General features: G+C 43.3%; 1 protein-coding gene across 1 annotated transcript in view; it reads right to left on the reverse strand.

Annotated features, from left to right (window-relative positions):
• Positions 1 to 492: 492 nt before the first annotated feature.
• Positions 493 to 12,219, reverse strand: part of LOC137420735 (uncharacterized) — a 43,000-nt gene continuing 31,273 nt past the window's right edge. Inside the window, exon 2 of the mRNA XM_078772372.1 lies at positions 493 to 2,272. Coding sequence (XP_078628498.1) covers positions 1,791 to 2,272 — 482 coding nt within the window. The 3' untranslated portion in view covers positions 493 to 1,790. The remainder of the gene's footprint in view (positions 2,273 to 12,219) is intronic.

The following is a 12,219-nucleotide window of genomic DNA, read 5'->3' on the forward strand; positions in this document are numbered from 1 at the left end:
CAATCTCCATATTTTTTTTTCAGAAACATGGAATGAGCAGACACTTCTCGGTCTGAAGTTGGAGTAACATACACAGACGACAGGATGGATCAGCATGGTGGACAGGTATAGCAAGCACACTTACCTTTGAGCTCAGTCTGGGTTTGATTCCTGGTGTGATTATAAACTGTCGGATCGGTGCTTCGCTTGGAGAGTGTACCAACAAAGTGCGCCATCCCTCAGATGGTCATGGAGGGCGTTCCATTTTGCTAGGATTATTTGGAGACATTAGAAGTTCCCACAGTAACTCACAAGGCGTGTAACTGCGTTATCGCCACCACCCTCAACAAATTCAAACTTCCTGCCCAAGTCACCTCGTTTCAAATGGTTCCCCACTATAAGCCAGCCAGTTTGTGAAAGACTCGGGCCAAAAACTTCACCCGACACCACAAAAAGTCAGGAATAATCGAGACCGGTAACGTAGTAGTACAGTAGTTGACGCAACGCAGCGGATCCGTGTGGCCATGTGCGCAGGAGAATGTGCACCATCATTTTATTTAAAAGCAGTTGCCAAAGCATTTTCAGGCAGTCGTCCAGGGGAAGTTTAAAAAGTGGTCATTCGTAGCCCTTTTACAATCTTACTTTTTAAATCTCTGTGTTTTGTTTACAAACTTAGTGCAATAATAGCATCTTTATATTACAAATAGCTAATTCACACACGCAATGTACAACCATAACCAAAATCCTAAAACATTCAGAGCCCGAGTGTTCAATAAGGCTTAAGAAGCGCTATCATAAGTAAACAGTGTAAAAAAGAAAAGAATAAAAGAGCTTTATATTTTTGAAAAAGGTCCGCGTTGCAGTCGTACAAACAATAACTTCGACATGTGAATGTAAGAGTTGCTCCAGATGAATCGGCAAAGCAAGTTGAATTCTAGGAAATAGAATCAGAAAGGCTCCAAAATTTTGGTTTGCTCCATTTCGGGAAATATGTACATTCATCATTCTGCTCTCAACAGCACACGCACCTTTTGTGTCTACAGGACATGTAGAAGTTTTTATTAATGTTGGAACTCCACTTCTACGTCTATAAGTAACTTTACTTTTGAAGAACGATGGTGTCCTACTCCAAAGTCTTTCGCGAGGATAAATTTCTTCCATCAAGTTCTGTCGAAATGAGCACAGGGTCACAGAAGTCCATTGTACCTGTCCAAGGCTCACCGTGTCATTCCAAGACCACCTTGTAGTACAGCGTTGACGTCCCAGGCCGACTCTACCACAACGAGACCTTTTCCAGACGGGAGCAAATTGCTTATACATTCAGCATCCAGAACGCACAGTTTCCTCACTTTTCTTCCCGTGTTGACAATCGCTGTAATTTTGCAACGACACGACCATCGCGATCCAACAAATTGAAGAGAAAGTGTTTTTGGGTCATGCGTAAAGTGTTTTGAATGGAAAAGGGTTGCAAAAGCAAGGTGAAGACAATTCCAGCATCCATGACACAAAAAAGACTACATTTGGGAACGTGAAGACGATTTCCTTTCACCATCATTGGTTGAGAAATCAAGCCTAATGCTTGACTTCTCAGCCAATGACTTAGTGCTGAGAAGCACTCATCACTTCGTGGACCTGGATGGGAAAGATGAACCATCCAAGTAGATAAACTATAGACGCTCCATCCCAGGAGGCCTTTTCGCCTTCTGCATGCGAGTGTGTTGTATAAATTTGACTGTTCAGAAGAGCAAAAACTTTGTGCAAATTTACAATAACTCAACAAATTGCAATTCACGTCTTTCCTTTAGATCTGGCTATTGCTGAGAGTAGAGCGATCGACCTCTCTTCTTCTTTTTCTTCTTCTTATTCCGTCCCTCCATGGTCAGTTTCAACTTCTGTTTTCGGCCGTGATGACGATGTCTATAGTAGCGACGGGCATGCCTCAGGACAGCTTCGATCGTTTCTGAGACCGTATCGTGGCCAGCGCTCTTGCCTTGGCGGGCCATGCTTCCATCGGCGGCCTTTTGTGAGGCTCCAGGCACCCGCCTTGATATCCCATTGTAATCCTTGTGGATGTGAGATGTGGGTTCTTCTTCACTGCCATCGGTTCTCCCCTTCACCGCTTCCTCTGTTACCTCAAACATTTGCAGGTAGTCGGTGTTTCCTTTGAGGGGTTTCTTCCTGGTTTTATTTGGTGCAGGATGAAGACTTTGCAACAGCAATTCATTACCAGGCTCCTCCATTCGCCATTGTTTGCGGTGCTTTAAACGTTCACCAACACCGCCTTCGGCAGGACCTGCAAGCAAATATGATCCACACGTCACAAAAGATCCCACCATTAACTCCCAAAAAAGGCGTTTGCAAAAACGACATCATTTTACATTTCAAAGTTCAGAAGACATATCATTCATCTTGATCTAGGCCTGGCCAGCCAGTTTGTGAAAGAATTCGGCCAATCTTCCCACAGTCAACCACACAAATAAAGGTGCAATTGTTTGTGACCATTAAAGTAGTAGTTGTAGAATAAGAACGAAAAAGAACCACCTTTAGAGGCCATTTTTCCCCGCAGAGCAGGGGTTGGCCTTTTTTGGGCACCTTGGTTCCCTTTTTTGAAGCAATGTTTTATCGTCGGATGCCATTCCTGCCACCAACCCCGTTAGTCGCCTCTTGCGACACACAGGGAATTAAAAGTGACCTGGTATTCAATATGCCGACGTCGGAAGGATGACAGGCTGAGTCAACCCCCTTGGCGTTAATTCAGCGATCGACCAGGATTCGAACCCAGGATCCTAGGATCCCAAGCCGGCACCCTAACCGCTAAGCCAACATCCGGCAGAATGAACAATAATAAACATGGAAGTGCTGAATCCTCTTCTTCCACTCTCCCCTCTATAAGGAGTGAAGCCCAATGATACCAAGCTTCTGCCCTGCCTAGACCATGATACCCTCCATTTCCCTCTGTCCTCAGCCAACTCTCTCCACTCAACAACCACCCCCATCTTATTCATATCCATGCTCATGAAATCTTCCCATCTCAGCCAAGACCTACCTCTTTTTCTCACTCCTCGCTCCCTCAACCTATCCGCTCTCTTTGCCATTCTCTTTTCCTCTATCCGTATTAAGTATCCAACCCACTTCAGCTGGCTTCTTAACAAATCTCCCCGTCAAACTTATTTCTACACCAACGTCCTCCCTCAATTTGTGCATCCTCCTTCTATCGACCCTTTCACTCCCACAATCCTCCTCACCTGGTTGTGCTCACAGATCTTCAGCCTCTGTTGATGTCTGTCAGTGGCGACTATTTCCTTCCAGAACCAGAGTGGACACTCTAACCATTATTCCATTTCACTTTTGGCCGATTGAGCGCCTGCTGCTGACGCCTTCACCTGAATTTCTCTTTTCATCAGATTTCCCCCAGCAGGGGGACAAATGCAGATGAGACAGCCAAGACTGGTCCAGAGAATTATAACCAAATAGGCCAAATAGGCCGATTGCCAAACGTATCTTGTTAGCTTGTTCAGTGTTTCCATCTAAACCGATGGTCCATGGGTCATGATGATCAGAACCCAGGTTCAAATCTCACACACCATATTATTTACCATTCCCTACGAATGTCCTTGTAATTCAGGTAATTCAGGTAAGGTAAGGTATTCATTAAGGTAAGGTAAGGTGTGGTAAGGTCATTCAGGTAATTCAGGTAAAGTTACACCGATATGTACTATTCTCCTTGTCCTGCCTGTGACTTGTGTACAAGTTTCTCTCGAAGCCTTAGGTCAATGTTAAAAAATAAATAAAGTATCAACTGGAGAATAATTTGCTTGCACTGTAGTCAAACTCAAAACTAAATTATTTTATTTTTTTAGTACGTAGCAATAAAAAATGAACCCAAAAGCTCTTTCCAAGGTGTGCCGCGTCCTCAAAGTGAAGTGATACACGTACCGAGTGCTAAACATTCTTCGCATTTCGGAGAGACGTGAAGGGAGAAACTGAAAGCACATTCCGTCTTGCGGTACCTGATTTATGGAGGCGTTGGAGGAGATGATTTATGTTGAAGTACAGCGGTACTCCATTTCAGGCCTGGCTACCATCATATGGCAAGCCGGAGCTTGTTTAGCTGTTTGAGGCATTAAAGTGGATGTAAGATTACGATTACGATTACATTTTTTTGTTATTCATTCAGGAACCGAAGCACTTGCAATTCCATCTGCTCTGTCGAGCATATCTGAACACTGCATTCCAAAATGTCGACAAGACGGCAGGTGTGAAGTGGAAATTTGAAAGAGGAATGGCGTGGCTGTGAATCCACAGCAGGAAAAGGAGGATGCCGTGCATATGGTTTTGCATTCACTTTTCCGTAAATCCCAAAACATTTAAACAGAATAAATAAATAAATAAATATCCCCTTTTCACTTCACTTTACTCCATCACACCCTTCCCACTACTATTTCAAATTCCGCTTAGACCACTCCTCCCTTCCCTTCCCCAAACTACAGAACTACTATTAACGGCCAGTTTGCACATTTTAATGGGGTTAACTTGAGGCCACAATTTGTTAAAAGGCAAAAAAAGTGATGGAGCGTCATCCGAAAGGGCCATTGTACACTCATAACGTGGATTTTCACAAGTGGACATCCATACTTATCCTTGGAACATTGTTGTTTCTACCTTAAAGGTTTCATAAAAAGGAAAAGGCTGTTTTTTTTTTGGTTTTTTTGTATACTATAAAATAATATTAAATAATCAATTGTATATAAAAGGATGTGTTCATAATATATTTCAAAGATACTTTTGCACAAATGTATTAATATAAATAATTGTATTAATAAATATATATAAAATAATAAATTGTATATAAAAGGATGTGTTCATAATATATTTCAAAGATACTTTTGCACAAATGTATTAATATAAATAATTGTAATAATAAATATATATAATAATAAATTGTATATAAAAGGATGTGTTTATAATATATTTCAAAGATACTTTGCACAAATGTATTAATATAAATAAATGTAATAATAAATATATATATAATAATAAATTGTATATAAAAGGATGTGTTTATAATATATTTCAAAGATACTTTTGCAAAAATGTATTAATATAAATAATTGTATTAATAAATATATATAAAATAATAAATTGTATACAAAAGGATGTGTTCAGAATATATTTCAAAGATAATTTTGCACAAATGTATTAATATAAATAATTGTATTAATAAATATATATATTTAATACAACAACAATAGGCATTTTAAGGCCATTTTCCCTGCAAGAGCGGGGGGTATGACAATCTTCCTTGCTGTCTTCCTTGCGGCCTTGCGGTCCCCATGACAATCTTCTCCATTTTGCCCTATTTTCTGCATCTCCCCTTGTTAACCCCGTTGCCCGCATTTCTTCTTTGCCCATCTTTAGCCAAGTCTTTCTCCGTCTTCCCCGTCCTCTACTTCCTTCTACATTCATTTCCATCACTCTTCTCAACCAGTCACTTTCATCCTTCCTCAACACATGACCAAACCATCTCAAACTGTTTCTCTTCACAGCATCCATCACAGGCTCTATTCCCATCATCTTTCGCAATTCATCATTTGTCTTCCTCTCTCTCAACGATACTCCACACATCCACCGAACCATTCGCATTTCCACCCTTTCCAGCCTTCGTTGCTGCTCTACGTTCATTACCCATGTCTCGCTCCCATAAATCATAACACTTCTCACACATGCAGCATACACCTTTCCCTTCAGCTTCAACGACACTCCCCTCCTCATCAACACGCCACTCAGTTCCCGAAACATCTTCCATGCACATCTCACTCCAGCAACCGTTGCCGAGTCTGATCCACCTTCTCCATTCAGCATGTCTCCGAGGTAACAAAATGTTTTTACACCTTCCAGCTTCACACCGTCTCCAAGATCCAACTCAACATTTCCTCCATCTGCAGCTCCCTCTGTGCACACCTTACACTTGAATGTACCTGCCACACTGGTTAATGACCCTCTCAAACCACTACATTTTTGATGAACCCACTCAGCGCACATTGTACATTGAATGGAATTCACTCTGACACCCTTCCTGCACACAGCACACGGCCACTTCCCAGTTCTTTCCACCTCACCACATGCTTTACCACTTGCCATCACCTACGTTTTTCCGATATTCACCTTCAGACCTTTTGTCTCCATACATTCCTTCCACTTGTCCATCTTCTCCTTCAGTCCATCCATACTTTCCGCAATCAACACCAGATCATCTGTATACAACAAGTCCCACGGTAAACCCTCCTTTACGTTCTGAGCCAGCACCTCCATCACAGCTACAAATAGTAGTGGACTTAGTACCGACCCCTGATGCACTCCCACCTTCACCTCAAACTCACCACTGTTCCAGTCCTTCGTCCTTCCAGCTGTGCGTGCTCTTTTGTACATTGCCATCACAACTCTGATCAACCATTCCTCCACTCCTAACTTCCTCAATGCCCATGTCACTACTTCACGTGTAACCCTATCGAATGCTTTCTCCAGATCAACAAACCCAAGAAACAACATCTGCCTCTTCTCCATGTACTTCTCCTGCAACTGCCTCACAATAAAAAGCGCGTCTGTCGTTCCTCTTCCTGGCATAAATCCAAACTGCATTTGGTCAATCTTCACTTTCTTCCTTATTCTCCTCTCCAACACCCTTTCCAATATCTTCATTCCATGCTCCAATAACTTTATCGCTCGATGCGAGCCACAGTCCAGAGGGTCACCTTTCCTCTTGTATAGAGGGACGAGGGTACTCAGTTCCCAATCCACCACCAGATTCCACCACCAGATTGCAGATCTCTGTCATTCTCTTCACACCCCAACTTCCCGCTGCCTTCAACATATCTCCCACAACTCCCGTCGGCCCTCCCGCTTTTCTACTCTTCATTGCTTTTATCGCTTCCTCAACTTCCTTCTCGGTTATCTTCTCTGCCTGTCCTAAAACTGGGTTACTCTCTATGTTGCCATCCCATTCATTCTCTGCATTCAACAGTATTTCCATATATCTCTTCCATCTTCCTTTAATTCCATCTGGGTCCACAACGATTTGTCCCACTTCATCCTTCAAGCAACTCACCCCCATCACATAACACCTCGCTTTCGCTATCTGCTTTGCAATCCTGAATACCGCTCTCTGACCCTCTTCCAAATCCAAGCGTTCTCCGAACATTTTCCTACATGCCTCCTGCGCCTTTGCGACCTCTTTCTTTGCAGCCTTCTTGGCTGCCTTATAACTTTCATGCTCTGCCTTTTCTGCTCCCATACCCTTCGCCTTCTGCCACTCCTTGAACTTCTTCCTCTTCTCGTCAATCTTCTTTCCAACTTCATCATCCCACCACCATGTTTCCGAGTGCCTCGGTGGTCCTTTTGTCCATCCACATACCTCACCAACGGCTTCCAACAGACTATCTTTCATTGACGTCCAACCACTTTCAAGCTCAACCACATCATCCTCTACCATACTCAGCCTCTCTTTTAATGCCTTCCTCACTGTCACCTCTTTCAACCTCCACACCTTCAGTCTCGGTTGGTACTTCACCCGCCGAGCTCCCCTCACACCTTTCACCCTTATGTTGCAGACAACCAAGTGGTGCTGTGAAACAACAACAACAACAAATTTGTATTAATAAATATATATATAATAATAAATTGTATATACCGTAAAAGCATGTGTTCATAATATATTTCAAAGATAATTTTGCACAAATGTATGAATAGAAATAATTGTATTAATAAATATATATATAATAATAAATTCTATATAAAAGGATGTGTTCATAATATATTTCAAAGATACTTTTGCACAAATGTATTAATATAAATAATTGGATTAATAAATATGTATAAAATAATAAATTGTATATAAAAGGATGTGTTTATAATATATTTCAAAAATAATTTTGCACAAATGTATTAATAGAGATAATTGTATTAATAAATATATATATAATAATAAATTGTATATAAAAGGATGTGTTCAGAATATATTTCAAAGATAATTTTGCATAAATGTATTAATATAAATAATTGTATTAATAAATATATATAAAATAATAAATTGTATATAAAATTTCCTCAATTTCCTCTTCAACTCATTCCATTTGAAAAAAAATTTCAATCTCTTATGATTCCAAATCACTCCATGCTCTAAATTCTCATTCATTCCATCCCTCCTCCATCGTTCTTAAACGAATCGCTAACTTGAAAATCACAACAAACCCAATTTGTTATATATGTTCATCTTTCATTAATCATCCACTTTCTAAACTCCCCCCTTGCCCCTCCCCTTCAAATCTCCCCCCCAACCATCCCTCCCAAATTCTCCCTCCTCCCACCTCCTTCTCAAAGCTGCCTCCTCCTCACTTCCTCTCCCTCCTATGTCATACATCCACCTCCCCCAACCTTCTACTTTCCTCTGCCCCCCCCTCAAACAAACTCTCACTGTGCCTCATTCCATCACCATCAAACCTTTCGTCCTCCTCATCCTTCCCTTTCTTGTAACTCTTCTGTAATCTCTGACACACTATCAACTGCTCTTCCTACATCCCCCTCTCACCCTTCACCTGACCCTACCCCTCCCCTCCCCTGTCCTGCACCTGATGCTCCCCCTCTCTCCTCACTAACGGTATGGACCTCAAACATCCGGGGCCTTCACTCAAACCTGATTGATCTCTCCATTCAGGTTGCTTCTGAAAATCCAGACTTGATCTGCTTAACAGAAACTTTCCTCCTTCAAGACGTCTCTGATTCCTTAATATCTCTTCCTGGTTACTCCCTCCTCCGGAACGATAGACTTGATCCTCGTCCTGGTGGTGGGGTGGCTATCTTTATCAAAAACTCTCTTCCTCATTCTCCCTGCACTGCCCTCTCTCCACCCCACCCACAGGAGTACCTCTGGCTACGGCTTCCTCTCCGCTCCCACCTTTTGTTCATGTGTTCTGTACCGTCCTCCAAACAGTGATGACTCCATTTACATTTCTCTGTCGGACAACATGGACCAACTTCTATCAACTCATCCAAACTCTCTCTTCCTCATATGTGGCGACTTCAACTGTCATCATGCCAGCTGGCTGGGTGTGGGTTCATCTCTCACCAGCCATGGCACCTCAGCAAAGGACTTCTGCGACTCATTGGGACTGACACAATCTGTCAATTTCGTGACCCGGATCTCGGTAAATGGAGTATCTTCTCTTCTGGACTTGGTTATGACTAACTTCCCTGCAAATGTCTGCTGCTCTTCTTCTGCTCCAATCGGTTCTTCTGATCATGTGCTTGTTAAAGTGGACATCTCTCTGGCCATTCTCAGAGAGCCTCCTCAGCGCCGACGAGTCTGGCATTTCACTCAGGCCGACTGGCAAGGTCTGGAAGCAGCCATCAATCAACTGGACTGGTCTCCCATCTCCACTGCCTCTGACATCAATTCTTCCTGGGAATTCTTCCAAAGCAAACTGCTCTCTCTCATGCACAGATTTATCCCATCTCGTCTTCAGTTGTTTTACCCTTCCTCCCGTCCATGGTACACTGAATCTTGTGGTGAGGCAGTTGCCTTGAAACAACTTGCCTTTGCGTCTTGGAAGGCAAATCCAACTGAAGGCAATCTCAGTTCCTTCCACCAAGCTCGAAACAAGTGTGTTTCTACCCTCAGGAGTGCCAGGAAGCACTATCTCTCCACACTCAAGATTGAACTCTCAAACCTGTCTCCTTCCTCCAAATCCTGGTGGCGTCTGGTCAAATCCGTTTCTGGTGTTTGTTCCCCCTCCATCCCCTCCCTTACCTCAAATGGCTACACAGTTGACACCGCACGTGAGAAAGCCGAATGCCTCAACTCTGTGTTTACCTCAAAATCTTGTGTCCCAAACCCATCTCTCTCTGTTCCCACCTTTCCCAGTCGAACCCAACTGCTCCTGGACTCTGTGTCCTTCTCTCCTGACAAGGTGGAGAAGTTTTTATCAAACCTCGACTCTGATTCTGCAACTGGACCAGATGGCATCAGCCCTCTGGTCCTAAAATCCTGCTCTGCCACTCTATCTCACCCTCTCTCTGTTCTTTTCACCCTCTCTTTTGCTCAAGGTCATCTGCCAGCATCTTGGAAATCAGCAAACATTACCGCTTTACACAAAAAAGGTGCAAAAACAGATCCTTGCAACTACAGACCAATCAGCCTGCTCCCAATTATCAGCAAAGTCATGGAATCCATCATTGCTTCAGATATCAAATCCTTCCTCTTCTCCATTGGCTTGATCTCTGATCATCAATTTGGATTCAGACCAGGTCATTCTACTCTGGACATGTTGCTTCTGCTGTCTCAACAATGGATGGAGGTCCTCAATGCCAATCAGGAAATCAGAGCTGTCTCACTTGACATATCACGTGCCTTCGATACGGTCTGGCACCCAGCTCTGCTCACCAAACTCACCTCCTATGGTATTCAGGGAAATCTCCACTCATGGCTTGCGGATTTCCTCTCTGGTCGTAGGCAACGTGTGGCCCTGAATGGATTTCTCTCATCTTCCCTTCCTGTTCTGGCTGGAGTTCCCCAAGGTAGTGTTCTGGGCCCTGTGCTATTTCTGGTCTTCATCAATGACCTCTCCGACTCTCTGGAAAATCCTCTCTATCTCTTTGCTGATGACTCCACTATCTGCCGCTCCATTCCTCATCCCTCAGATCGGCAGTCTGCAGCCTCCTCACTCTCTGCAGACCTGGACAAAATCACAGACTGGTCAAACAAGTGGAACATGTCTTTCAATCCTGACAAATCTCACACTCTTACAATGTCTCTCCGAAAGGACCGACTGGACAACCCTCCCATCTACTTTCTCAACAATCCTCTCCAAGAAGTTCTGTCGCTCAAGCTTTTGGGTCTCACTATCTGCCATGATCTTTCTTGGGAAAACCACATTTCCAAGCTGGCCTCCAAAGCCAGTCGCCGACTGGGCATCCTCCGTCGTGCGAAGTCCTTCCTTGGCACACCTGAGCTCCTCACCACATACAAGGCTTTCATCCGCAGCTCAATGGAATACTGTTCCCCCCTCTGGGCTGGTGCTCCTGCCTCACACCTTGCTCGGCTTCACGCTGTTGAGGCCAAAGCTTTCAGAATCATTGGAATCTCCTGCGATGTAGTCAACTCCGAGGGCCTTTCACTCACTCACCGCAGGCAGGTTGGTGGTCTTTCTGTCTTCTACCGACTCCTTTCCGGCCTTGCTCCCCCAGCTCTCTCTGTGCTCTGTCCCCCCAACATTCCTTCAGGTCGCACAAGATCTGCCTGCAACGCTCTTATGGTTAAACTGCCAAAGTCTAGGCTCTCTGCTCACCTTTACTCTTTCATTCCCCTTTTCTCCCGCCTCTGGAACAAACTCCCCCACTCCCTGCAATCCCACTCCTCCCTCCAGGTCTTTAAAACAGCTGTTCACCACCATCTCTTATCTTCCCCCATCGAAAACCTTGATTTTTCTACCCCCGGTAATTCACCCCAGAGTCCTTGCAGTGTTCATATGTTTTATTCCTCTCCCACCTCCCCCCAAGTCCTCCCGATGTCCCTGCTCTCAAATGTTGTGTTTGTGTCCTTCCCCCTCTCTCCCCATCTTGTCTGCCGCTCCCCTTGTTTTTTGTGTTTTGTGTGTCGGTTTGTCTTTTTGTGTGATTAATGTTAGCTCTTTCACGAGCCTCGATCTTGTATACAAAAAAAGAAAAAAAAAAGAAGAAAAAAAAGGATGTGTTCATAATATATTTCAAAGATACTTTTGCACAAATGTATTAATATATATAATTGTATTAATAAATATATATAAAATAATAAATTGTATATAAAAGGATGTGTTCATCGTATATTTCAAAGATACTTTTGCACAAATGTATTAATCTATCTATAATTCCAGTAATCTCTGTGTGTTTGTTTGTACGTTTGTACGTTTGTACGTTTGTACGTTTGTTTGTCTGTGACCGCTGTTTCTCGACAACCACGGGTCCGATATACTTTAAACTTGCCAGGTATATTGCTGGGGACCCGAGGATGTGCCTTTTCAAGGTTTCATATTAATCGGACAATTACTTACCGAGCTATGTCCAAAAAACGATTCAACCAATCAGAGAGCAGCGAGCTATCGCGTGTGCCGAACGTGGCGGACACACTCTGCCTCGGATGGCACATTTGAGAGCGTATTCATTTATTTCACGTTTGCAAACTATGTTGGCGCTATGTTGGCGTTAAACTAT

The sequence above is a fragment of the Myxine glutinosa genome, chromosome 2, assembly GCF_964187855.1.
Source record: "Myxine glutinosa chromosome 2, kmMyxGlut1.1, whole genome shotgun sequence".
Classification (NCBI taxonomy): Eukaryota; Metazoa; Chordata; class Myxini; order Myxiniformes; family Myxinidae; genus Myxine; species Myxine glutinosa.